We start from the raw sequence: 26,349 nt of genomic DNA, 5'->3' as shown, positions 1-26,349 counted from the left end.
TTTATGGCATTAATCTCTAGTTTACTGTGTAGAGCTGTTTCCAGGCTGCTGAATCAGAGAATATGCTCAAGATTTACACTAGAGAATGAGAATTAGTCATGTTGAACAGAATTGAAAAGAGTAGTGGGGTCAAAACCACAGGATAAAGACTTTTGTAATGAGCAATGCCCTCAGGAAATTTATTCCTTCTAGATCATGTTCCTCAGTCTTTCTCACAGTACAAGTAACACACCAAAAAACAGAGTGTTAGAAGTGTTTTAAGGTAGAAAGCAACATGCAGTAATGTCAGTGCTGTGGAAGGGGGTAATAAATGCACATCAAAACAGGCTACATGTTGTCAAAGATAAGTAAGTATGGGTAGATGATTCCTCCAAAGGAGCCTGTCTCCAAAGGAGTGGCCTAGAATGCAACAGGTGGAAACTCAGGCCCTTCTCTTTTCTGCAGCTTGGAAGCTTGATGGAAAAGGAAGGGTTGCAAATGGAGAGGAAATAGTGGTTTGTACTGTGCCAGGGCTGTCCTCCTTGGTGGGAAGGTCCATCAGAGGTGGTGTGCTCTGTGCTGCTATGGGACAGCATCCAGCCTGCAAAGCCTGGGGCTCTTTGTGCAATGTGCTGCTGCTTTTGTCCTTCCCAGGCCGAGGACCGAGCAAAGAAGAGTGACAGCATCCAGCCCTCCCCGCAGTGGCCAGCGGTGCTGGGGCGCGAGGCCACTCCACACCCCAGGATGGGATCCGGGAGCAGCTCCAGCCCCTGCACCCCCGCACCACAGAGAGCCCTGGTAGTGCAGGTACTGCTGCCCCAGCTGGGGAGGAGGGGCCTGGGGTGGTTTTAGGCACGACAACCCATCAGAAACAGAATCGCCTTCGCTTCTGGCACAAATGACTGAGGCCTGTGCAAACCAGCTCAGAGGTTTTGTGGTACCGCCTCTGCTGCTGAGTTCTATGTGGAATTATACTTAAGCACTGTAGATCAGGGTTTAGATAACAGTTATTTTTTATCCTTGATGCCTGATTGTTGATTCCATGAGACTCCTCTCAGATGTTTCACAAAGTCTGAGTGACAGTGCTGTTGCAGTCCCTGGATGATGTATTATTTATATGGTGCCATAAGTGTATATGGCACTTCACAAAACAAGTCCAAATCCAAAATTTTTTGTAAGTGAAACCATGTAAACAATCAAGATTTTTCGTGATCTTTTGAAATAATCTGGAAGTATGTGGAGATACAATAAGTAGCAATGCAGAATCAGATTTTGCCTGTGGATAGAGCCCAGAAAGTCTGAGTCTTTTTAAACTTCCAGTATTAGAGGTAAAGTGGGATCTAAACAGTACCTATGCAGTGAAAGCACTCTGATGAAGTTCTCCATTGGAATCCTTTTCTCAAAACATTTTAACTCCTGATATTTTTACCAGTTCTGGAAGAGGTGATTCATGGTTCTCACAATGTGCCCAAAAACCGAGTTTCCTTTCAACATCCTACTCATAGCGCATGAAGGAAGTGGCTTGGAAGTGGCTGCAGGGTTTTTTTTCTCCAGTCTCTTGTGAAAAAGACTGTAAGCATATGTGAGCAAAAGAAAAACCAAACAGCAAGTAAAAATGGAATAAACTACTGTAAGTGGGAGCACAACTCATTTAGCCTGGCTATCTCCACTTATTCTGAAAGTGTGCAGTGGCCAGAATAATCTCATTGCCTGTACATTTTACATAGTATTTCATTTTTGCATTCGTTCATCCCCTCAGAGGGGACATACAGTCTCAGTTTCTGCTGGACTCCTGGATGCATGGATGGGTGGATGGATGGATGTAGTTTTTGTATCCATCTCTCCAGTTGCTTCTGTGGGATTTAGCTAGTGCTACCCACAGGAGAGTGAGATTCACATCAGGCTTAGGCATTGTTTGTGTGCTGCTGTGGCATCTTGTGGCCTCATTCTGCATTGGATCAAGGAGTCAAAGAGGGAAGGTCAGACTGCAGAGGATGGGTTATTGGTTTCAGCTCAACTGCTTTCAGAGCATGTCACACTGCCTGACCAAAGCAGCAGTGTGGGCCTGTATACTTCTTTGAGCATACCTGTAATTATGGGTTATTACTATGAGATCATGTTGTATTATCCTAAATGTTTCTTAAACTCATTGCTGATTTTGCTTGGCATGAGCTTCAGGTGAACATCCTGCATGAAAGGTCACAGAATCATAGGATGGTTTGGGTCAGAAGGGACCTCTAAGAGTCACTTAGTCCAACCCCCCTGCCATGACAGGGACATTTTCAACTAGATCAGGTTGCTCAGAGCCCTGTTCAGCCTGGTCTTGAATGTTTCCAGAGAGGGGCCATCTGCAGCCTCCCTGGGCAGCCTTCTCTGGTGTTGCACCCCCCTCATCGTAAGAATTTCTTTACTTTCCTAAAATTCAGGGTTCTGACTTTGCTCTTTGTCTGAGCCATACTCTCAGGACTGTAAACTCCACCAGTGTGTGATCACTGCAGCCCCAGCTGCCTGCAACCTTGCCGTCACTGATTAGCTCCCCTGTGCTGGTGACCCTTGGAACCAGTATTGCACCCCACCTGGCAGGGCTGCCTATGACCTGCCTTAAAAAGTTACCCTCTGTGCATTCCAGGACTCTGCTGGATTGCTTCCAGCTCACTGTGCTGCTTTCCCAGCAGATACCGGAGCAATTGAAATTCCCCAGCAGGATATGGGGAAGCAGCTCTCCCCTATCCTGCTTTGGTTTGTGCCCTGGAGCCAGTCTGGGAGGTGGATAAAAGCAGACTCTTAGTGTCTCTGCGTCAAAGCCTCCCTGTGCCTTTCCTGTTCAGGTTGCTTTGCTGTTTGGTGATGATGGCAAAATCACCAGAGACAGATGTTGTGAGCGGAAGGGCCTCATTTCACCTGATAGCTTTTACCTGGAAAAATATTTATGTGTGTCTTCTCACATCCCTTTTTTCCAGGGCCTGTTTGTTGTTTCAAGTCACAAGTATTGTAAGTGGGCTGAGTTGATGGCCTGGCTTGTAACATCAAATCACTGGAGAGCTGTTGCAAGGTCTACAAGAAGGGCATTTGTATCTTAGCCTTGGGCAGAGGCTGGCAGCTTCCCTGAGGCAAATATTTCAGCCCTGTAATAGCAGTGGGAGCATCCGTAGTTTATTGCAGGGCATTTGGGATTCTGCAGGAGTATGGTAGCTGTACAGAGGATAGCCTTGCCCTGCTAAGGTGCCTCTCCTGGGATGAGAGGAGCTCTGTTCTAGACTGACTGCTTCACCTGGGACAAGTGATCATTCCTCTGCATCCTGTTAGTGCTTTCCTGTTTTGTAGCATCTCTCCCAGCTGCTGAGGGGAGTGGTGAGGAATGAGGCAGTATTTTACTAACTTCTTTCACATTCCTTTTGGAAACTACACTACAAAAAAAATATGCTGTTTAGAGTATGATGTTACTTAAGGATAATAGCAGCAAGCGATTTCCCTCCCTGCTGGGAGGTGCCCTGGTACCCCCTCACAAGGCAGAGCTCCCACTGACGGTGTGCGTGGATAGGGAGAAGCCAGTCTGCTGCCTGTGTTCACATGGAGACCACATGAACTTCAGTGGGTAATTTATAAATCCCCTGAAGGCTTATTTTTCCCTTTGCTGATTGGGACCAGCTGTTGATGCTAATGGCAGCATGTTTGGACCTGCTGCCTGCTGTAACTGGATGAGGTGTTTGGGCGATACAAGTGATGGGTCAGGTAGTCACCTGGAGATTAGAAGGCACAACAATATACTTGTGAAGTTCAGTATGTGGGTGCCTTGTTGATTTAAAATAAAAGTGAACTGTGGAGTTAAAATGCAAGCTGAATTCATCACAGATGCTGCACTGGAGAGCTTCCAGACAGGTTTGTCAGAGAGGGATTATCTGCCATCGCTGCTCTGCTCAGACAAAAATGACTTATTTTCAACCGTTGTATTCTGTGATATATATTGTGGCACATCCTGGATGCCCAAATCTCTCTCAGAGTTATTTCACTGGAAAACTTAACACAGCTCCTGAGGTGAAAGGAGCATGATTTCTCAATGCCTTACATCCAATCTGCTGAGGGAAATGTGAGATACTACCTGTTCAGAGTGTACCAATTCCACCTGCTTTGTACCAGGTTTGTGTTTGCTGCAGTACAGTAGCAGATCTGGCTCTCTGGTTGTGGCGGGATTGTGTGGGATAGGCTGTTTTGGATTGCCTGCAGAATTTCACGGAGGCTTCTTGAACAAAGTCACTGAGTCTGATCTTCTGCCCAGCATCTCCTGCTGCCTGACTAGTGGAAAAATTCAGCTCACATCTGAAATGAACTCCATTTTTAATTAACTCTTGTGGTTTACCTATAGGATTTGCTAGGTAGATCTTCTCTATTGTGTTAGATGATGTGACTGAATCAGAACAAGAAGACTAACGATATTACAAGAGCTAGCTGTGTGGTAAAGCCATGGACTGCCCTAGTATCCCAGAGCACATCTGCTCAGAAGTTTAAGAAATTCCTTTTCCTTATGCTGTTTCATAAGAACACTTGCACTAAATCTATCTCCTCTATGTAGATTCAGTTTAAATGAGTAACTTGGGCGTCCTCCAAAAAACAGTGCAGCCTGACTTTTTAAAGCTTCTTGCTTCTAAATGGTTTTAAACTAACTCTGGTAATGAGTCTTTTGTGCTATATCACCTTATGTTACCATTTCGTGGATCAAAGTGTTCTTTTCCTTAGCTCAGTTATGTGTCCATTTATGGTTCGAAGACACGCAGTAGGTAACATTTTCTCTACCAGTGCTTTCTGTGCATGAGGAGAGCTGCTGTTCTTTAGGTATTACTTAAAAGAAAAACAATTTAAGGTTCAAATCTCGATCGTTTAGAATCGTTGTTAGGTGGGGGTTTTAAATTTTTTTCCCTATACAAACCTAAGGGGAATATCAAACCCTGATTTTGGGGGTTATCTGAGATGGTTTTGGCTTGCTTGTGGAAGCAGGTGTCTGTTCCTGGCTTTACATGGAACCAGTGTACTGGGCAGAGTCTGGATTCATTCAGTCACTTATATCATGACTCAGCAAAGCTCATCCATGCTCGTAAACAAAAATAGTTTTCTGGTAATCTGCAGGACTCAAAGGCTGTAATTTAGAAAGGAATATATGTATCTTGTTGAAAAAGTGGCAAGGAAAAGAAAATCCTCCTATATTCTGATAATAATATACCTGCTACAAAACCTGTTTCTGTACCTACAATGGATCACTTCAGGTAAACACTTTGCTACTCAAATAATTCTGGTTAACTGAAAACTATTATTAGAGATAATCGTGTTGAACAAAAAGGTATTTTGAAAGGACATAGATTATGAGATGTTACAACTGCTGAAAAAGCTGTTTTCTGTAGAGTATCAACAGAACATTTTGTCCCAAAAAGGCAGGAAAAGCACCCCCTGAATAATTTACGTGAACTTTTCAGGTCTGGTTTTGGCAGTTGACTTTGCAGTACTGTATGGGAGGTTGCAATGAGACATCTTTGACACCTTTATCTAGTTTTAGAATTACTGCCTGTCAATATTTAATTGACGTTGAACATTGTTCCCATGAAATTTAGTCTTGTGCAGTTATAGAGAGTTCACAATCCTTTTATCTTCTTGAAAAGCTGTGTGAAGTTCCAGTTACTGTTACTTACTTTTTAGGATGGAGAAACTGGAGAATTTTATAAACTTGGGCTGATTAATCAATAAAATACTCATCTGAGTCATTCTTTTGGGAAAGTGTGCTACAGGTGCTTCTGGTCTAAGTTGCAGTAACTCAGTTGGGACACAGGAGTTTGACCTCGATGACTCAAACAAAAACTGCAGACTTCATTCTTAGGCCTCCAAGTGTTGGAGGTGCTGATCTTGCCATGTGTTTGAGAAAGAAGCACCTCCCAGAGAGCCCTGGCCTTACATTGCATGGGAGGTCAGACAAGGTGAAGCACAGAGTGGTACAGCTTCAGACATTTCTCTAATACTTCTTCTATTTCTGTAATATCAAACTGGTTCTAGCATAGCAATCCCTGCAGACAGGCCCAGCTCAGACAGAGTTTCTGTGTGTTCTCTCTTGGTCTTGTGTCCAAGAGGATTTCTCATTTCAGGAACGCAGTACTCTCAGCTGACACATTTAGCTCTGAGTTTCTTCCTCTTTGGAAGGCACTGGTGTAGCAGATCATTAGTGTGTAGATCTCTTCTTTTACATATAGAAAGAATCAGAGGACCAAATGTTGAATATTTCAGTTTGAGTTTTGCACTGCTTACTTCTTGCTCCCTTGGAGTGAAGACTTTGTAAGGAAGTAACTTGATTCCTTCCCCTTCCCTTGCTATAACTGGGGTTTTTGCTATCCTAGTGCTCTAATTAGACATCTTTAGAGGTATGTCTTAAACACAGGCGGCTGCAATGGGATCACCTGGACTTGACCACCCATGAAGGTGTAGTCTGGGCATAATTTCATTCTTTCTTACTGCATTCTCAAGTTCGATTTTTCTTTCTTTATTTTTTTCAAGTAATTGAAAAATTTGTTTCAGAGGAGGACCAGGATCCCCTCATAATCACTGGAGCACTTAAAAGTGTTTGCAGCTGGCAGTTTGCTTCCACTGACTGTGGGTTGGTGGTGGGCATACAAAGAATAGCTTGGAAGTCAACATCTAAGTTAGGGGAGGCGGGTTCCCACAGTGATTAGACTATGGAAATTCTGCAGTGGAAGCATCATCCAGGTTTGAATGAAATGTAGTTACTCAACAGCATTTTTTGCATCATCCAGGTTGTTAGTTCCCTGTGCATTGCCAGTGACCTATTTGCTTCTCTTAGAGATTTAAGAAAGGTGTGTGTGTGTGTATGTATATATATATATATATACACACATACAGAGAATAGATTTGTTTACTATTTCTTTATATTGTACCCTTCACCTTAGAAGATTTGTGCCTAACATGCTGGAAATGAATAACTCACTGCACAGTGAACAAGGTGATTAGGGCTCTATCCAAACAGAGTACTCCTGCTACACTTAGCAAATATTTAATCTCCCAAGCAGAGCCATCTCTGTTGAGACCACGACCTGTTACATAGGCAGGGAAGTGCAATTCAACATGTGTTTGGTTTGTTTCAAGTGTGAGAATTTCCGGGCTAATAAGGACGTGTACCACAGCAGCTCCCTATCAGACATGGTGACAGCACCGCTCAGCCCCGGGCAGGACGACGTGTTCTGGAGCACGAGTCACAGCGAAGAGCAGCCCCCAAAGGTGGGTGAAACTCGGGGTGTTTGGCACTCTTGGGGGTTGATTGCACTGCTCTGTTTAGTATCCAGCCTCTGCACTTCGCAAAACTCTGAAAGTCTCGTTGTTTGTACATGAACTGGGTCACATTAGTCTAGGAAAAAAATGCAAATTTACAGGCAGGTTGGTGGTCTGGGTTTATGTGTATGTGCATAATATCTGCACACATATAATATCTGCAGGATCTGTGATTGAAAACACCTGTTTTGTTAGACCAGGTATTTGTAGCAGCCCATTTGGTGAAAAAATCTGTCTTGTTGCAGAAAAGCTTGTTAGTTTGTGCAATTTAGGTGATGGTGTATTTCTCTTTCTAACAGAATTTCTAAGAACAAGTCCAAGACTATTTGAGCAGGAATGCATATGCCCATGTGTGTATTTATTTTATTACTTTGCACTTGGGGGGCGTGTGTGTCCCATCCCCCAGCCTGTGGTAGCAACATAAGGTAATCCACCACCTGTGGAAAGCTGCATTCAGTGACTGCGGATGCCTTTCACTGTCTGCTTTAAATATTGACCAAGAATGATGCTGACTCTGAGTAAAGGTGCAAACCTCTTTCTGTCTGCACCCTGAAAGACTGAAAGGCTTGGAGCACACTGGAAGCAGCTGCTGCTGACTTGCAGCTTTCAGTGCTGATATCATGGAATACCTCCCTACAGGTCCCACTGAACCATTGTTCATTTCTGTTGGTTAGCCTTTTCATTGATACAGAATAAGCATTAGGTTTATTGACTAAATCTAAAATATCAATTGCAGCCTTGAAATGTTTGATTAAATCCTTAAGGTTCCAGAAAGGACAACTTCAAAATTTTACAGCAGGGATCAGCCTGGCTATCAGAGATGCCTTTCAAGGTAAGCTCTAAAGTGTTTTATGCTTATACTAAAACTAAACTTACACTGTATACTTTACATACGTACACTGTGCTTATACTGTGTTTCATGTTTAAACTAATTGTTTTATGCTGCTTTATTGTCAATAGGAAAACTAAAGTATCTGGCAGATGCTCTACCTCATTGCCAGTGGAACTGGTTTCAAAGGAAAGTCAGGTGTCTGGGTGCTTTGGTGAGAGGGAGTCTGGCCTCAACTCCTTGTACAGGCACTTCTAATTACAGCTTGTGGTGCTTGTTTTGCCTGATAGTAGCTTGAACAGGCCGCCTGTAGATGTATCTTGACAATTTTGGCAATCTGCCCTTAAGGCTGGTGTATTTTTTTTCATATCCCAGAAGAAAAGACCAAGGATGTCTAGAGCTTAGCAGTAAAGGGCAGCCCCCACTGGATGTCTAATCAGGGAACAAAATGTGTTGGAGAGGCTGGAAAGTGAAGCAGATTTACCTGACATAACACAGTGATGTGCAGCATTTCTGATGAGCCAGAGTCAGAAACATAGTCTGAAATAACTTTCAAGTGAACTCAAGCCCTGAATGTTCTGCACTTGGGAATTACAGGAGGCAAAGCAGAAAAGAAACATGTAAGTAATTGTCAGTGTTACGAGTGGCTTCTGAGACTGGGTTTCTGTTTGAACCACTGGCTTGGCAACTTATTTTACTGTTCAATGCGTTCCTTTCTCCACTGATAAGTGACTGCTGATGTATCTTCTAGGAAGGTAGTGGAGCAGTTCTCTTGAGTTGTAAAAGCCGTGAGATTTTGGAATCAGGACTGACACAGGTCTGAAGAGTCCAAGGGAGATGTAATATAAAAGGATATTTTGTAATGACTTGGGAACCTCTGTAATCTCCCAGAATGACTGCCCAGAGGAAATTCCCCTCCACAATCTTCTCTCACTACTGGGTGGCCCTGCTTTGAGCAGCAGTGAAGATAAACTTTTCATTATCCAGAATATGATCTCGTACTGTAACAGCAGGGAGCTCAATCTGGTGGCCCAGGAGCTCTGTTCCAGTCTGTTCCTGCACATGAGTCTGATCTGCTTTTTGTCTTTCTGTTTAGTAATACTCATCAGTCATCCCCCAGGGGACACGCTCTGAAGCTAAACAGTAGCAGCAACACTCCTGGCACCAAGCAGTGGGAGATGGGATCTCATCAGAGCAGCTGGTCAGCCTCAGGTGATTCCTAAGTCAAAGATCCATCAGTCAAAATGTACTAACCTCCTATCACATGAAGTGGTCTTCTGCAGGGTGTCAAGTTCTGCATTGCAAATGGGATATGTCCTTTTAATGACATCCTCTGGTGAGAGGCTTTTGAAAGCCCTCTGGATTTTTTTGGTTCCGTGTTCCTAAAATATAAGCACTTCCTCTTTTGAGTCAGAAAAGTGACTATGAATATATTTTCATATGGAAAATTTGAATTGCCTCAATTAAGAATTGAAAAAAAATAATTTATGTTGCAGTTAGTGACAGAATTGAAACTCAGCAGAGCCAACGTTCCAGACATACAGATGTAATTCAGTACTGATGTTCACCCATTGCCAAATTCTGCTCTTCACACTGCCCACTGATAAGATGATACAGTTGAGCAGTTGATGTACACTAATATTTCTGCACTCTAATAATGTAGTGGCAAAAGGAAGTGTAAGTCTCTCTCTACAGCATATTATGAAATATTCCTCCAGTATCCTTTTATGTGCAGAAAGATAATGGAATTGAAAAAGAAAAAAGGGCAAAAGAAGTTTAAAGGAAAACCATCTGATTTAGGCAAAGTACAGCTTAGTAAGCTCCTTTGCTGTCACTGGTAGTGGTGGAGGAATGCAGTGGCCTGCTTGTGGTTGTGTTGCAGTACAGATTCTGGTTCCTGAGGTTCTGGCAGATGGGGACTGGAAAAGTGGACAGTTTTTTTCCTCTCTTGCTATTCCTACAGGTGTTTTCTGTGGGTCAGCTGCAGGGCAGTTTCTTGTGTAGCCCTTTGTGAAGCCGTGGTGTGTCACAAGGCCTAACATCCACATTGGCTACTAAAGATTGGGATCATGGGGAATCGCACATGCCCAAGTCGAAGTAGGGTGGATGCAAAAATATTCTGAAACCACCCCTGTGAGCTTATGAGGTCATTTATTTTTATATTGAGGTTTAGATTGTTAATTTAAAAGCCCTTCATAAATGAGGAACAAATTGCTTATTTATTACACTTACAAAATCAAGCCAGTTTTGCTTTTACTAGCTACACAGAATAGGAAGCTTTTCTTCAAGAGAAATCCAAAGCACACTTTAAATTGCTTGGGTTTTGTTTCTTTTGTTCTTATGTCATTTTGTGTTTGAATAACAGAGTTGAACAACAACAGCCCAGCTCAATTTTGCAGGGTCCATGTGATGTGTAACTCCTGTGCTATTTTGGCATGGGGAAACAAAAATCTCACCAGCAATGGAAAGAATAGAAAACCTCCCTTGTGGTTTAAACTGTCTCCTTGAGTTCTTAAGTGTCATTAAATTACAGCTAGTTCTGGCATATGGCATTTCAGATAGAGTTTGTTGCTTTCCCAAACCCACAGGAATAATGAATTGGACAGGAAAGGGCTATAAATACTTTAAAGCTATTAGTTCTGCTGAGTTGCTTAGGTGCTTATTGACCAGTAAGGAATTCTGAGTTTTGAAAGCTTTGAAAAATGGATGAAGACATGAAACCGTTGTGATAAAACTATCTAAATTACCAAATATGAATCCTAATTTGTGTGAGCTTGAATTCTCCCCCCTTAACCTGCATGGACTCCTGTTGGTAACAGTGGGGTAGTCATAGGAAAAACTGCTGAAAAAGGCAGGTGTTGAGCTGGCCAGTGTGTCCCAGAGCAGGGCAAGGGTACAGTGGCTTTCCCTCCCTTCTCTTGTGTCAGGGATTGTGTGCAGAGCATCCCTTCAAGGCTTGTTTTGCTTTTTCCAGTGCTTGCAGGCAATAGGGGGGCCCACATTTAACAGGAAGATTTGCAGTTTAGCACAGCTGTTTGCCCTCAGCCCTGTTGGGTTTAGATAATCAGACTCTTTGAACTGTTTTTGTGTAACAGTTTTATGAGGGCCAAATCTTGGCAGCACCTCCGCTTGCTCCCAAAGGTGTGTAGGAGGGCTCAGGCTCCTCAACTCTGTTCCTGGCCCCCTGTCTGCAGTCACAGGAATACAGCTGCGTGGCTGTTTGGTGCTGGAATATGACCAGCAGTTGCTGATGTGACGAGCTGTCTCTCCTCAGGAAGAGGATCAGAGGAAGGGATTAGGATGCCCTCACTTTCTTCCCTTGCTCCCTTTCCATGGAACTGTGGCTAATGTGCAGTGGGAGTATGTTGCCAAGGGTTTGGTTTGCTTGTCTTAAATTAAATTGCAACCTTGCAGCATTAAATTGCACCAGTATCAATTTAGGTACGTAATATTGCAGCATCCAGAACCACTGAGAAACAAGGAATGAGATTTTCCTTTGCAACGAAGAGAAAAGAGACGTTTGTTGGCAGAGACTGGTATCTGCTTTGGGTCATAGCTATGTGTGCTTGTCTTGCTCTCTCACCCACTGCATGTACACTTAAAAAAGACACTTTTGGGTTTTTTTACCCCCCAGGGAATCCAGGACTGGCCAAGGCAGAGAATGTTTTGTCCCAGAACCACATGCAGCTGCATCAGAAGCCTGAAAAAGTTTCTCATCCAGGCCAGATTGCAGTAGGTTCTTTTAAATCCACTGATATTTTTGATTTGTTCATCATTTTCACCGAGGGTCTGTCTGTGCAGACAGCTCTGTTTTGGTACGTGAGTTTGCTGTCACCTGTGAGTCGACCTGAGGGGTGTGTGGGGCTGGCTCGAGCTCACTGCTTTCAGTCCAGGTCTGACTTGTGTCCAGCTCAGGTCCTCAGCAGGGTGTCCAGTTTTGGCTCTGGTCACTTTCCTGTGTGAGACACCCACCTGTGATGGACCAACAGAAGCATCAGCTTCCTAGTAAAACTTTTTTTGGTGTGGAAGTGACCATAACTGTATATGCTGGGACAGTAAAATATGGCACATGCGGTTTAACAATGGGTTCTTCAACTGAGTTTTCTTTGCTCAAGAGTCCAGGCTCCTTTGCCAAGGTGAAGGACAGTGCCAACTCCTTGTTAAAAGCAGCAGACTATTCCTCCTCAAGTGATGAAGTCAGCAGCAGCAGTGATGAAGATGACATGAACCACACAAGGTTGGCTTTATTACTATTATTATTAATATTCTTTTCTTCTTGTTACACACTTCTAAATATCTAGAAAAAGCTGGCATACATAAATATTCCTCCTCCTTTGAAGTTACTATCACTCGTGTCAGTTGTAATTAAGCAATTTAATTGCTTTTTAATGAACTCCTGGGGGTAAATGCTCCATCAGATGTGCACAGCGTAATAATACACTTTGATGACTTGCTGCCCTGGGACAATGAGGAAATGTCTTGTTTTAACTGGATATACTGGGTAGTGCTTTTATAGGGATTACTTCACATTGATCTACATTTATATGGAATTTTTGCAAGAAAAAAGGAGAGGGAAAGAAAACTGAAAAGCTGTATGCCTTCATGCTAAATACAGGTTAGAGTGGAGAAAACCAGGCAAACATGACCCTTGAATTCACGTAGTCTGTTCATTCTGGGAGAAATAATTACCATTGAAAAGTTGATTCCTTCACCAGGGCTGTTTATAAAAAGGGGAGATAGTTTTGTAAAATATGTTGTATTTTTAATACTGACATTTTGCTCAATTGCTATGGTTTCCAGCTGATGTTGTGGCTTGTCCCGAGCTGATCCCACCTGAACTGTCTCTCTCTAGTTTTGCAGTTTATCTTGTTGGTTTTGTGACTGACATCTTGTGGTGTTCTACCTGTCATGCAAAATGTGTATTCCCCTGAAATAGTGGAGAAATAGTCGAGAAAGAATAGGTTGCTACTCCAAGAGAAGGGAGTCAGGGGGTTGCTTGGCCAGTCCTGCTGCTGGGAATAGCAAACAAAAACATTTTTTAGTCTTGGTGAATGAAACTTCTGATTTTCTTGAAAAGAAACTTCAGTTTAATTCAAGTTCTAGGATTTACTTTGAAGCACATCCCAGGGCCACAGAGCTCTCTGGGGTGGGGCTCTTGCTCTTCTGACAGAATTAAACATGCAGTTTTGTCAGGCATCAGACACATTTGTCAGGCTCCAGATTTGGAGCATTGTTGGCAGGTTATTGTGTTGGGCTGGTACCAGTCCTTTCCCCTGTGCTGCTCTGAAGAGGTAGAATTTTTGTGCCTGCATATGCTCCAGATTTGTGTTTCTGAAGTGAGGAGAAAGAATGTTAAAAATCTTGTAGTTTATTCAGTGCGCCTGAAAGAGCTGACTTTAACAGTAATGCCTTTATTTTCCTACTGATCCTCTTCCAAATCACCTTACTCTGGTGTGTAAAAAGTTTTATTCACTCTAGGTCGTAGAATTCATCCTAGGCCTCAAAAAGACTCTACATAAAAATATGGATTTGCCTTGTAGCAATGACTTTGCTGTGTAAGTGTTAGATTGCTGTGATCCTTGCATGCTGTAATGATTTGAAGGAGTGGTATCACTGCCTTTGGAACTCTGCATGTGTTATTTGCATCTCCTCTGTATGCGAGATCCACCCGTCCTCTGCAGAGGTGCAATTAGCAGGATGCTCCCTGTCATGTTTACCCTCCTGTGCACACAGCCACTGCAAGAGTCCCTGTAAAATCAAGATATAATCTTGCTATTAACAAAGTCCCTTCACCTTGGTTGAACATCATTTATACTAAAAGATACATCAGGAAGTATATCCTGATTGCTGCCAAGTAAATAGCAAAAAGGATAGTGATCAGAGTGAAAGGAGCAGCCTTTGTTGAAAAAAAGTGTTGAAACTTTGCATATTCTGGATAAAGGGAAGGGTTTGGGGGTATTTTGCTCTCTAAAGCATGTGACTATAGGATCTGAAGCCCCTTGCACGCTGGAGCGTTTCTGTGGGGGCTCTGGCTGAAGCACCTTGGGCCAAGTTTTTGTGGACTACTGAAACCAAACTGTGTTTTCCTGTTCTTGCCCGGGCTGTGGAACAGCACGTGATGTCTACACTCCAGCTTTCCTGGAGGTGCCCAGAAGGACTACAGTTGGGACATACACAAGAGAAGGAGCTTCCTATGTTCTTGGATGAATTCTATTAACCACCCTGAGAAGGCTCGTTTCTGAGGATGCTGGACTGAGGGCTGCTGTCTTTTGCCAGTAAAGCAACTTCTGGTCTTGTTTTTCTTTACAGTGAGATGAGCCAGAATTCTTTCTCCCACACTCCAGTTTTTAATTTTAAGGAAAGACTGTCAGTGTGTATGATCCAGTGTCTTACCTCTTTGTTTAGCACATCTGTTCCATTGATGTTAATTTCTTCTTTTTTACTGAGAGTGCTTCCTCCTTCAGTGCCTGCAGTATTACAATGCCCCTAAAACACTGAATATCCTGGGGCTCATTTGTATAGTTCAGTTTCCTCTCTTTGCTCTTTAAATGCTGTTTCCTACAAGCATTTGGACAAGGTGGATGCAGGTGTGTGCTTGGCTCCCTAAGTGGGAGGTTGACGTTATTTAAGATCAGCTGCTGTTTGCTTCCCTGATAAGAGCAGGTCCTGGCATTCACCATTGATCCTACTCCACATCTTGTCATTCCTTCTAAGTTTAGTATGCAAATATTTACCTACTCACATAGAATGGGGGGACAATCCAAAACCAAAAAATAAACAACAAAAAGTGCCGCAAAAACTTCTACTCCTATACACCCATCTTAATTCAGTAGGTCTCTCACCAAACCTTCTTTGTTATCGCATGGGGCATCATTTAAAAGAAAAAAATACATTACAGTCTGCTACCAGTTGGCACATAGCACTGTAGAGCCCTTCACACTGGCATCCTGAATCCAGTCAGTTTTATAATTACTGGAAAGGAAGCAAAAATGCAATAGGTTAAATGAATTGCAGTAATAAAGATAGGAGTATAAATAAATTGGATAAATAAATCATTTGCGGTGGAGATGTACAGAAATGGGGCCAAGACATGTCCGAAGCAGTTCCACTTGGGTGAAAAAGTTTAAAATGCAAAGATACCTCAGGCAGTGCAGGAAGCAGTAGTGTGCTGGGAATTCACAACAGACACTTGCCTTGTTCTCACCCTTGCTTTTGGTACCAGCTTTTGGTCACTGTGGAGAACGGGATGCTGGGCTAGGAGGGCCCTTGGCCCCAGCCAGTCCAGCAGCTCTTGCTTTCTTCTGTCTCTCTGTGCACTGGGCAACGTTTTCTGTGTTTCCTTTTAAGGTGAGGATGTCTGTGTTTCAGGGACTGATTCACAGGATGAAATTCCAGTGTAGCCTGTCCCAGTAGGCACTGGCAGAGAGGTCCCTGACAGCAGCACATGGCAGAGCAGCTGGTGCTCTCTCTGGAGAGCAGGGTGGCTCATAATTACACCCCACAGGGGAATGTGTGACAGGAGACAGAAGTTTTGAAGTAGGCACTTCTCAAATGACAGCTTGAGGGACTTGCCTGAGCTATGCAGTGTCTGAAAGATGATGGATGAAATGCAGGGAGATGAAGGGATGTTCTCTGTCGAGGTGGGGAGAGCTTCCTGCTGTGTGTGAGTGGTCCTCAGGCACAAGTCCATTCAGGCAGATCCACAGACTAATCAGCTTGCTTTTGTATAAGAACCTTTGAGTGTAACTATTGAATGTTAATTATGTTCACTTTTGAACATGGATATGTGTAGTTTTTTTCCTTTTTTTTCTTTTTTTTTCTTTCTTTTTTTTTTCCCCTGAAGTAGTTCTGTTCATTAATTGGAGTTTGTTACCAGGCAACTGCTAAGCGGCAGAGTTGCAGATTTCTCAAGGACAAGGGTACCAGATGGAATTGAACTGAAACCCCAAAGCACTGTGGCAGAACAGAAGGTAATTTGGCCATTTGTAAGGGGGTGGGGACAGTGAGGGGGAGTCAAGTCATTAGTGTGCAAGATAAACGCCATATCCATTACTTCTTGGTAACATTCTCACTCCTGCTCTGTCATTGCAAATTATAGCTATAAGCCTTGAAAAAAAAAGTGTAGTTTCAGGTTTTGTGCTTCCTGTAGAAATGTTTGTATTTAGGTACAAAATTGCAGTTCTTTATTTGTCCTTCTTATTGACCTGTAGTAGGTTCTGATGTTAAGGTATTTTGTGAAGGCACTGGGCAAAAAGCACAGTTGATTATTGTTGGTGTGCATTGTTGCTATTTTTAAAAATCTTGACTTCTTTTTATTCCAGTTTAAAGTGAGCTACCTCCTGCTGCTTAAAACATGACCAGAACAGGGGAAAACCACTTCATCTCTCCCTGCTGGCTTAGCAAAAATACTTTTCTCATATGTCATGTTGTTGTTCCTTCCAGCTGTAGTTTCTAGTAGAGGCTTCCAGTCATGTGGATTTTCCCCTGTGATAAATATTAGCGCTGAAAAGATGAAGAGAGACAAAGCAGAACAATGTTCTTTGTGGTTGAAAACAAGAAAAAAATTACAGTAATATGACTTGTACTTGGTGTCAGGGCCCTTTTCAGATATTACTGAGTGTATTCTTGCTTCACAAATAGGAAAATAAATTGCTGTGAAACTAGTTTCTCCAGAGCTGTGGCAGGGTAGAAAGAAAAAGGAGTTTTCTTTACCTCTCATATCTCTAAACTTCGGACCAGAGTGGTGGCCCTCCTAACTGGGGAGGGAGTTCTATTTGGCCTTTGTCCTACCATCCTCAAGGAGAAAAGACTCTGCTTTGGAGAAAGAACTACAAATGGGGCATCAACCAGTATTTCTCTCATGGAAAAACCAGCCCAGTGTTTCCTCTTTCCCCTGATATCCAGGTATTGGAAATAGGCTGCTTGAGGGAAGGGAGAATGTTGGGGTCTTTGAGGCCCACAGTGAGGATGAGGGAGGATGATAAAGAGTTGAGGTCACATGTTTTGGTGGGTTTGGATAAAAGAGTGTGGGAGGGAGAGCAGGCAGATGGCTGACACTTTGCCTCATAAATCTCTCCGCTGCCTTCTAGTCTTCTCCCACCTTCTCATGGAGCCTCCTGTCCTTTCCTCTGGACCCTTTTTTACCCACCAGCCACAGCCACCATGAGTCTCCACATCTTCTCCAACATCCCTTTCCCTATCCCATCAGCATGAACTGCTTTAAAGTGGTTAGGGTGTACCAAACCACCCTGAATGATTCAAATGGGAATTTGGTTTGGTTTAGTTTAGGTCAGTTGAGTGTGACTGAAGACTGAACTAAAAAGCCCCATACTGGCTTGGTTCCCCAATCTCAAATACTGACTTGCATGTTTTGATTTCAGTTTTTACATCTAAATTAAAACATAAAATGTATTCTCAGAAACCAACCTCTGACTCTGTGGATTGTGCTGTCAGGGAAAGAGTTTGTGTGGTACCTCACAAAACTCACACGGGATGCTGTAAGGACATCTGCAGAACCAAATGTCACTATACTGGAAGTGCTGATGCTGGGTCCTACTAAATGTCCTCTTTCTGGAGTACGGCTTCCTAATTCAGTAAATGGAAAGTAGCGATGAAATGAATGGTGAAGGGTTTTGAACCAAATGCAGGTCCAGAACAAAGAAGTGCCTTCTTCTGTCTGCAGTACGCAAAGGTCAGGTGTGAAACTTGCTAGCAAATCATTTGACTTGGTATCTCTGAGGTTGAAGTTCCTTCTTTTTCTGTGTTTGAGGTAATGCAGATGAAGAAAATCTGTGGAGCGCTTCAGGAGTAAATCCCAAATTTATTATCTCAGGTGTTTGCCATACACTTTAGTATTTAATTTTTTATTTTAATTTTACCGTGGGGTTTGTCTTTAAATGATGCATCAGGGAGAGCACTCCTCTCCATGTGCTCATTATTTATCATCCTAATTAACTGGAGTTGCAGAATGCATTGGAAATAAACTAGATGTGGTGTTTAACTGTATGTTGTCAATGCAGGATCAGATTTTAGGGAAACAAATTCCAAACACCCATGAAGGCCTTTGGAGTGTAAACAACCAGAACTATCTCCTGCCAGATCTCCTCCAGCAAAGCCAAATTACAGACTCCTCAGTGAACCTACCACAAGTGCCACTGACTTGCCTGGAACCTCAGAACAAACCTCTGACTAAGGTAAGAGATAAATTACAGATTGACTGGATTGAACTCCAGCCTTTTTAAGTTCCTCTATCCTGTCTTCTTTTTAGGATGAGTTTTTTCACCACATCCCTTCTTTCCTTTAAAAGTTTTATCTGGGAGGAAGATGATAAATCTTGAGCTACCTAACAGATTTCATTGTTCCACTTATTTTCCCTGATCTCCTTCTCTGCTCCATTTTCTTTCCTTGCTTTTTTTCCTCCCCTTTTGCACAAGCTAGACGGGTCACACCCTCTGCTCTGTGCACGTGGGCTTGTGGGGAGAGGTGTCACTGGAGGCAGATAACAGCTCTGTCAGGGCACAAGAGGGCCGTGTGCCCCGAGCACTGAGGCAGCTCTTGTTTCTCATTGCAGAGCCCGTGTGCCGAAAGCCCACCTGCCAAGAGCAGCACATCCTCCACAACATCCTTCACATCATTCATAGATCCGAGACTTCTGCCAATCACCCCTCCCACCAGTCCAGTGGGACCTTCCTGTAGTTCTCGTGAGTGTGCTTTGCATTAAAATGTTCCTCCTGTTTTGTTTTTCTTTGGTCGGTTGGTTTGGTTCTTTTGACAGGTGTGGAGAGGGCTTATTGCTTGGAAATGGAAACTGTGAGTAAAATCTCCTGAAACTGGGACTTCACATTACTGGGAATTTTCATTGTACTGCTTCTGCCCTTCTTTCAGGTGGGGCTTGCTGTGCTCTGCTGCTGTGTTACCACCATGCTTTCTTAGGAATGCCTGAGGAATTTTCCAGATTTTTTTTTTTGGCTGTATTATACAAAGCTCTCAGGGTGTTTTCTCACCCCTCTGGGGTTTCTTTTGTTCTCCCACAAACAAGGTGGGTCAAATATGAGCTGTAGCCAAACATCTTCCACAATTGCATGTGCTTTCATTCTAGCATCCAGTGCCAAACCTGAGCCTGTCAGGAGAGAAAATGCAAGGAAGGGCTCCGTTGTCAATGTCAATCCAACCAATATCCGCCCACAAAGTGACAGCCCAGAAATCCGTAAATACAAGAAGAAATTCAACTCGGAGGTCCTATGTGCTGCTCTGTGGGGTAAGCTCAGAGTCCTTGGGCAGGTGTGTGGAGGGGAAGGCACAACAGGAGAGGCTGGCAGTGTCTGCTAGGCAGATATCACAGTTGTATTGCAGGTCTCTTGGCAGAGAGTGCTGGAATGGATCCTTGACCTGATACCTGTGTCACTTACATGGCACTGCCTTCCCAGGGATGTGATGGCAAACACATGAATTACAGTTGCAAAGGACTTTGTGCATCAGAATGAGGAACTGTTTTGATCAAGCACCAAGCTGAAACTGTGCTCGCTGGGAGAGCCAAAAGTTGCAAACGTTTCAGCAGCTTTTGTGGCTCATGAGACTCATCTGAGCTGCACATGAGTACAGCTGATCACACAGCCCTGACCCTGGAAATAATCCAAACACAAAGCCTTTTGCTGTCATGTGTGTTAGGTATTCCAAGGATCTAAAGCAGGTCGGGTCTTTCCAAAAGCCTGTCTTGCTTAGTTCCTGCTGTCACTGCTTATTCTGAACATCACTGAACCATTGTTTAAACTTACATGCTTCTTACAGGGTCAGCTTCACATGGTGTAAAACCAAGATACAGCAGTCAGACCATGTCTCAACAGCTGTAGACCTTGTCCCAGCTGCACATTAGCTAAACTCTTGAGTTGTTTTAACCATCTTTCTGCTTCAGAAGAACAGATGTATTCTATGGGACTTGCCCAGCCTTTTACTCCTCACTTTTTGAGCCTGGAATGGTAGATGAATGAAGTAGATGGAAAATTATCCAAAGCAAATGTAGATTTCCAGTTTATAGCGTCATAAATTTTGCATAATGTGTGTTTATAGGAATCCAAAATTTTAAATTAAGAACAGAGCTGTGTGGCAAGGTATGTAATTAAATGTGCATTGGGGCTGAAGAGCACCAGGTACTTGTCAGAGCATTGCCAGTGGAGGGGGGTGCTTGTTACAGCAGGTTACCTTATGTTGTGTCTTTAGAATCTGCTGATTAGAAACGTAGATGTCATTCCAGCCAAACAAAATTCGTGACATTCTCTGATGTCAGCAACCCAATGGAGCCTTCTCTTCCTTAGCAGCAGTTGCATTTCAGATGGATTCACTCCTTAATTTGGCATTTGAAGGCATTCTTCCAAATCAGAGACTTGTTTTCAAAAAACCCTGCACCTCCATGTAACGCAGTGCTTCTTCCCACAAGTTTGGTTCCCCCGTTATTTGAATGTTATATTTGGAATAAGAGAGTTTGGGGGGATTTTTTGGTTGCTTTTACTTTTTTTTTTAATTGATAGGGATCCTTAGAACAATTAGTTGGGTCTCCTGTGTCACTACTGTAATGGTACTGGACTGAGACTTTTGCACTGGTCACAGGTACTTTCCAAGGTCACCTGAGAAGTTCAGGTTCAAAGAGTATTTTCCTTTTTGTTTAAATCAACATTGACTTCAGCAGAACTACTCATCCTTCAAGTTCCATTGGTATACAGGTGTTCTGCTGAGTAAAACCTCTAATTGTGAGATCTTTTTTTTTCTGGGAAGTCATCCACAGAGCAACAGAGAAATTACCATGTACCATTAAGTGAGATTAAATAAAAATCGATTCTCGAAACTATGAATACTTCTTGACCTCTGAATCATTAGGTGACTTCTGCAGTATTATTTTCATGTATCTACAGGAGTAAATTTATTGGTGGGAACAGAGAATGGATTGTGGCTGCTGGACAGAAGTGGGCAAGGAAGAGTTTATACGCTGATTACAAGGAGACGGTTCCAGCAAATGGATGTTCTGGAAGGACTCAATGTGCTAATTACTATATCAGGTTGGTTCAGTGGCTAAAAGTATCTGACCCACGTTGGGGTTGAAAGCAATTAAAAAGAATAATTAGGTTATAAACTAGGTTGAGGAATTTCCTCTTTCAGAAAATCACAGGACAGTTATTCTTGTTAATAGGAAAACTCTCCTGAATTTTTAACATTTACATTCTCATTCCAGAGTGGATTTGGGACAGTTCATTGCCTGGTTAATGTGTAAAATGGTTTGTGGGAAGTACAGAGTGTTTCATATTCCTAAAATGGACTGATTCTCTGCAAGCTATAGTTTGTCACTTTTCTTGTTTCTATGATGGGTAGGCATCTATCTATGCAGTTCTGTTAACATATCATGAAATAACCTCATCGTGTGTTCAACAAGAGATATGAACAGTAACATCATGAGAGTGATCTGTATTCTGTATTGTGAAAGCATCAATAACATTATGCGGCGGTCTTCAGCCTCTGGTGGGAAAAAGTTTGGACTCTGGCCGTATTCCCCGTGGCTGAGAGTGGCCTCAAGGGATGCACAATACATACCAAGGTCAGAGGTGTGGGTCCAACAGGGAATAGCAGCTCCTTGTCTCCAATCCAGACTCATCATGGTGGGCAAAGGCAAGAGCTGTTTGTCCCATATGGCCAGGTCCAGTTGATGCTGGGACATGACATAGTCCTTCTCTTCAGAGTAATCTGTGGTCCCAGAGTGCTGTTGACCATAGATGCTTATGAACTAATGCAACAGAAAGAGTGATTGAGATGAAGGATGACAAAATAATTCTCACCTGGAAAGGCATCCAAAAGAAAAATAGCTACTTTGAATGAAGACTGACAGTTAATTAGAAATTAATAGCTTATTCAAAGTGCCCACTGTAGGACATGCCGTGTTCCAAGGTAAACAGATAGTGTGATGGTTTCTGATAATACGTGTGTCTGTAGAAACCTGTTCTTTGGCCTGAGGGAAGAATTTTAATCAGGTGTGAAAATCTTACATGAAGTCTGAGTTACAAGGTAAGTGCACATGCTCTCAGTGTCATAGGATTGCTCCTGCGCCAGTTCCCCCTGTGTCCCCATCACCCCAGGCTCTCCTGTCCCTTGCTATGTTCTCTCACCCTGGCAAGGCACAAGGACCCGCTATACTCAAGGTCACAAAACTCTGGCTTTTTGGAAGTGGGGGAGAATTTGTAGTTCAGGGAGTTAAAGCATTCTGTCTCTTTTTGCAAATCCCAGGGAGGAAGAATAAGTTGAGGGTGTATTACTTGTCATGGTTGAGAAATAAAATTTTGCGCAACGATCCAGAGGTGGAGAAGCGACAAGGCTGGGTGTCCGTGGGTGACCTGGAAGGCTGTGTGCACTACAAAGTTGGTAAGGATTTCCTGTTTTTCCTTAGAGAGGTGCTTAATCATCCTCCTTTTGCATCTTGTGACAGCAGCATTTTTCAGCTTTGTGTCAGGATTGTATTGGGCTGAATATCTCATGAGTTCTTTCAAGACTCCCTGTTTTACATGGCAGATGCTTTGCTCCCTGTCATTTCAGGCAGCATCTTTTCTTGCAGCAGTTACCAGATGATGTTACGGCTTTTCCTTGTAATGGCTGGAAAGAGGAAGTGCCAGCCACGGTCTGTGCTCAGTCAGTGGTTTAGTTGTTCTGTAGTTACTTAAGGTTTTAATTGAACTGATGTTTTCCACACCCTCAGCTTCCCTCTTGACCCTAGGTAACTGCAAAGCAATTGGACCTAGTTCAAATCCTAGTGAATCATATTTGTCAAATGTCCTTAGGTAGATCAGCTCATCCCTTTCTCTCTCATGAAAGACCCAAATACACCTTTATTTAAACACCTTGGAAATGATACCATCTTGCTTTTCTTTGGCTTTCAGGCAGCTCATTCTTGAAGGTGAACATGAGGATTGTGATTTCTGTTATTTAACTGTGGGGGTGGATGTTTGGCACAAGTTTTGCTTTGGTAAGGGATGGTATATGAAAGTGGCACTTTCTTCAAAGTCAAGTAAAGCCATGATACAGAGGAGTGTAGGGAATGTGAGGTGGCTGCTTCTTATGAATACCTTGCTTGATAGTTTTGCCCTTTGGCTTTAGAAGTGGCAGGGGTTAAACTCAAGAAAGAATGTGAAACAGATGTGTGTTGTTACTTCAACTGTGATTACAACTAAGCACCTACATATTCCACTTCAGTTGCTCATCGTTGTGTTTGGTGCATTAAAAAAAAAAAACAAAACAAAACTTGTCCTAAAATTAGACAAACATTTGATAGGAGCCTTTGTATTTACATATGACAAACCACTCTTGCAATTTTGACAGCACTGCTGCTGCTGTTTTTCTCTTGGTGAATCTTCTTATATCTTGACCTTTGGTTGTACAGCTATTTTTCCTGGTAGAAAAGGAAAAGGATGTACTGTTCTGCATTTTGGTGGAGTTTGCTGAATTTTCTTGTTCTCTGCCTATGTGAGATAGCATCCTGTTTCCAAATGCTTGTCTCTGGCAGAGTGAAAACACAATGCACAAAGAAATCTTAATTTTCAATGCATGATTCTTCATTTATTCTCAATGGGCCCAGCATGACCTTAATTGTCTTGGAGAAATTGCTCATCTCTTAAATGCTTACTCATCTCAGAAAGATGGGAGTCCTTTGCCCACACAACACCTGGGGATTTAACCCACAGATGAGGAGTGAAATGAAAATTCATCCTGCCAAGTCTGACAGAATTGTTCAGCCAATAACCACCAGTCCTCCAACAGTAGCTTATTCATAGCCAGGGGTGTGTTCATACTTAAAAAATCAAGTAGGTTGGTTTAGCTGCAGGGTCAAAACCTTTTTTTCTGACTAGTGAGATTTTTTTTTTCATTACTATATTAAAATGAATATATAAATATTGTTAACAGTAATTTGGCTTTACTGAAAATAAATGAATTACAGGTTTCCAGTCAAGGTATTGTCACTGGTGATATTAAACATTAATGTCCAGAATGCATCAGTCTCCCTTGCTGGATAATGTCTACCTCTACAAGCAATCCATTGAAATTATTTCATGTGATGAGATGGTCTTTAAGTGTCTATCTGGTACCTAAGGAATTGTTCTTATTGTATTACAGTAAAATATGAGAGAATCAAATTCCTTGTAATCGCATTGAAAAACTCAGTAGAGGTTTATGCTTGGGCTCCAAAGCCTTATCACAAATTCATGGCTTTTAAGGTAAGTGAAACATCACTTTGGTTCAGATGTGTCACTGTCTCTCACTATCTCTCATCTACTCTCTGCTTTTGTTTTTGTTGTTTTGTATCACATTCTAACTAAACTGAGTATTCTTCTAAAGGAAATGTAGCTCATTTGACATACTTTGGAGATGGCAAGTATGAAACTGTCACAGTCATGAGTGTTAGATGTGAGTAACTTGTTTCTCTCTACCCCAGCCAAACGCAGCACGTGCTGTGCCAAAATGTGCCTTTGAATTACCAAAGTTGATGTTGTTTTCCCTCAAAAGGGAAGGAAATTGAACACAATGGTACTCAGCCTAATTTTTGCCAAGTCCATTTCTAGAATCTTGATTTCTTTTTCAAACCACAAACAAATTATCCAACTGTCCTTGCAACTCAGTGGATGATGGATACTTAGCTCCTTAAATGTAACCTATGTTTAACAAAAATAGCTGTCTAACTTTTGGGTTTTCTGAATTCTTAGGATCCTAAATGTAGTTCTGTGAACCAACAGCTTTATTGTGTTACATACTGCATTTTTCTTTTTTCCAGTCCTTTACCTCACTTCATCACAAACCACTGTCAGTTGACCTGACTGTTGAAAATGGGCAAAGACTGAAGGTCATATATGGCTCAGTAGTAGGATTTCATGCCATTGATGTGGACTCTGGATCTGTGTATGACCTGTACCTTCCAACACATGTAAGAGAATCCAAAAAACTACATTCATGCCTTTGTTCTTTGGGCTGTGTATTGATGATGATCGGGTTAAGAGTTGTGCTATTTTTCAAAATAATTAGTGGCAGCTAATACAAAACCTTTTTTCACATAGTTTTATAACAATGAAGTCCTGTTTAAATGCTTTTATCACATTCAGAATATCAATTTCAGTGGTTTAATGTCAGAAAGCCTATTGTACAGACAGTACTATTTTTAATTTATTTATCCTGGAAATTTAGAACTTAAACAGTCAAAGACACAATAATATCTACATGAATTTAGGTGGCTTTTACAATCTGCCACTGTGCAGACTGCAGAAGCCAACTTCAGACTAAATAAATTTGCTGATCTTCTTGCCATTCAGTTGCCCATGAAACCACTCTGTAAATTCAGAAGTAGTTTTATATTTTCCTTGGGACTTTCTCGTTAGATTGTCAGTAAGTTGGCATGAAGGTGTTGATTTCAGGTTGATGTGTACAATCCTGCATTGTGTCTCTGTTTGAGGTGATGATGATCACTAAATTCCTGCTTAAGCTCAGATAACAGCAAATTCTCCTGCAGAAGTGAATGGCTGCCATAGGGCTGTCCAATATGAAGTCTGTGCTATGTGTTAATATTTTTGGATTTTTGTTTGTTTGCTTATCTTTTAGCTGTTCTGGATAGTTATTTCAAAGCTGTGAGTCCCAAAAGCCAGAGAATCTTGGGGGCTTAGGTTCAGCAAACTGGCAGGTTCCAGACTGGCTCCAGTCTGATGGGAGGCTCCTGACAGAGAAACTTCTGTGCACACTTGAACCCTCCCTGAAGTCAACAGCATGCCACAGGGGCTGAGGGTACCATGGCCTCCTTGCATCCCCAGGCCACGTGTCCCAAAGTTATGCTTGGGAGGTCTGAAGAAATCTCATCCCAGATCTGCATGTTGCAGCCTGTGCCGTGAATCCATCTATTTTTTAACTTTTCTCCACTCTCAGCCCCTCGTTTTCAACTCAAATGAAAACTCTCTCCAAGAGAGAGTTTATCACTCTGCTGCCCCTGCAAGCCACGGCCTCCATGTTCTGTCAGAACTGTGTTCTGATGGACAGAGTGTGTGAGGATGGCTGTTAGATTTGAGGCTGAACTTGGCATATCTGGTTTATTATGTTCCTGTTTGAATACTGCCTGGAGGTCAGATCTTTTCAGAACACAGCAGAAGTGGTCCAGCAGATGACCTAGAGGTTGCAGCAGAGACTAAGTGGTTACTGGGAGCTGCAAGGAAGCT

At 42.5% G+C, this 26,349-nt stretch overlaps 1 protein-coding gene across 6 annotated transcripts in view; it reads left to right on the top strand.

Annotated features, from left to right (window-relative positions):
* The window catches only part of NRK (Nik related kinase), a 91,302-nt gene that overhangs the window by 53,937 nt on the left and 11,016 nt on the right, over positions 1-26,349 (top strand). For 5 of the 6 annotated variants that reach the window (XR_005604659.1, XM_010407645.4, XM_039571776.1 and 2 more), the window contains 14 exons: positions 634-786; positions 7,117-7,248; positions 8,064-8,131; positions 9,225-9,340; positions 11,763-11,860; positions 12,244-12,365; positions 16,005-16,098; positions 18,148-18,321; positions 18,699-18,828; positions 19,227-19,385; positions 21,034-21,177; positions 22,394-22,528; positions 24,272-24,372; positions 24,927-25,076. Coding sequence is in view for 5 of the 6 variants with exons in the window: in XM_010407645.4 (XP_010405947.1) it covers positions 634-786; positions 7,117-7,248; positions 8,064-8,131; positions 9,225-9,340; positions 11,763-11,860; positions 12,244-12,365; positions 16,005-16,098; positions 18,148-18,321; positions 18,699-18,828; positions 19,227-19,385; positions 21,034-21,177; positions 22,394-22,528; positions 24,272-24,372; positions 24,927-25,076 (1,776 nt within the window). In the remaining variant the exon portion in view is untranslated. The remainder of the gene's footprint in view (positions 1-633; positions 787-7,116; positions 7,249-8,063; positions 8,132-9,224; positions 9,341-11,762; positions 11,861-12,243; positions 12,366-16,004; positions 16,099-18,147; positions 18,322-18,698; positions 18,829-19,226; positions 19,386-21,033; positions 21,178-22,393; positions 22,529-24,271; positions 24,373-24,926; positions 25,077-26,349) is intronic. The other variant, XM_039571777.1, reaches the window with a different exon arrangement.

Source organism: Corvus cornix, chromosome 4A, assembly GCF_000738735.6.
Source record: "Corvus cornix cornix isolate S_Up_H32 chromosome 4A, ASM73873v5, whole genome shotgun sequence".
NCBI lineage: Eukaryota > Metazoa > Chordata > Aves > Passeriformes > Corvidae > Corvus > Corvus cornix.
This window is presented reverse-complemented; position numbering and strand designations above follow the sequence as displayed.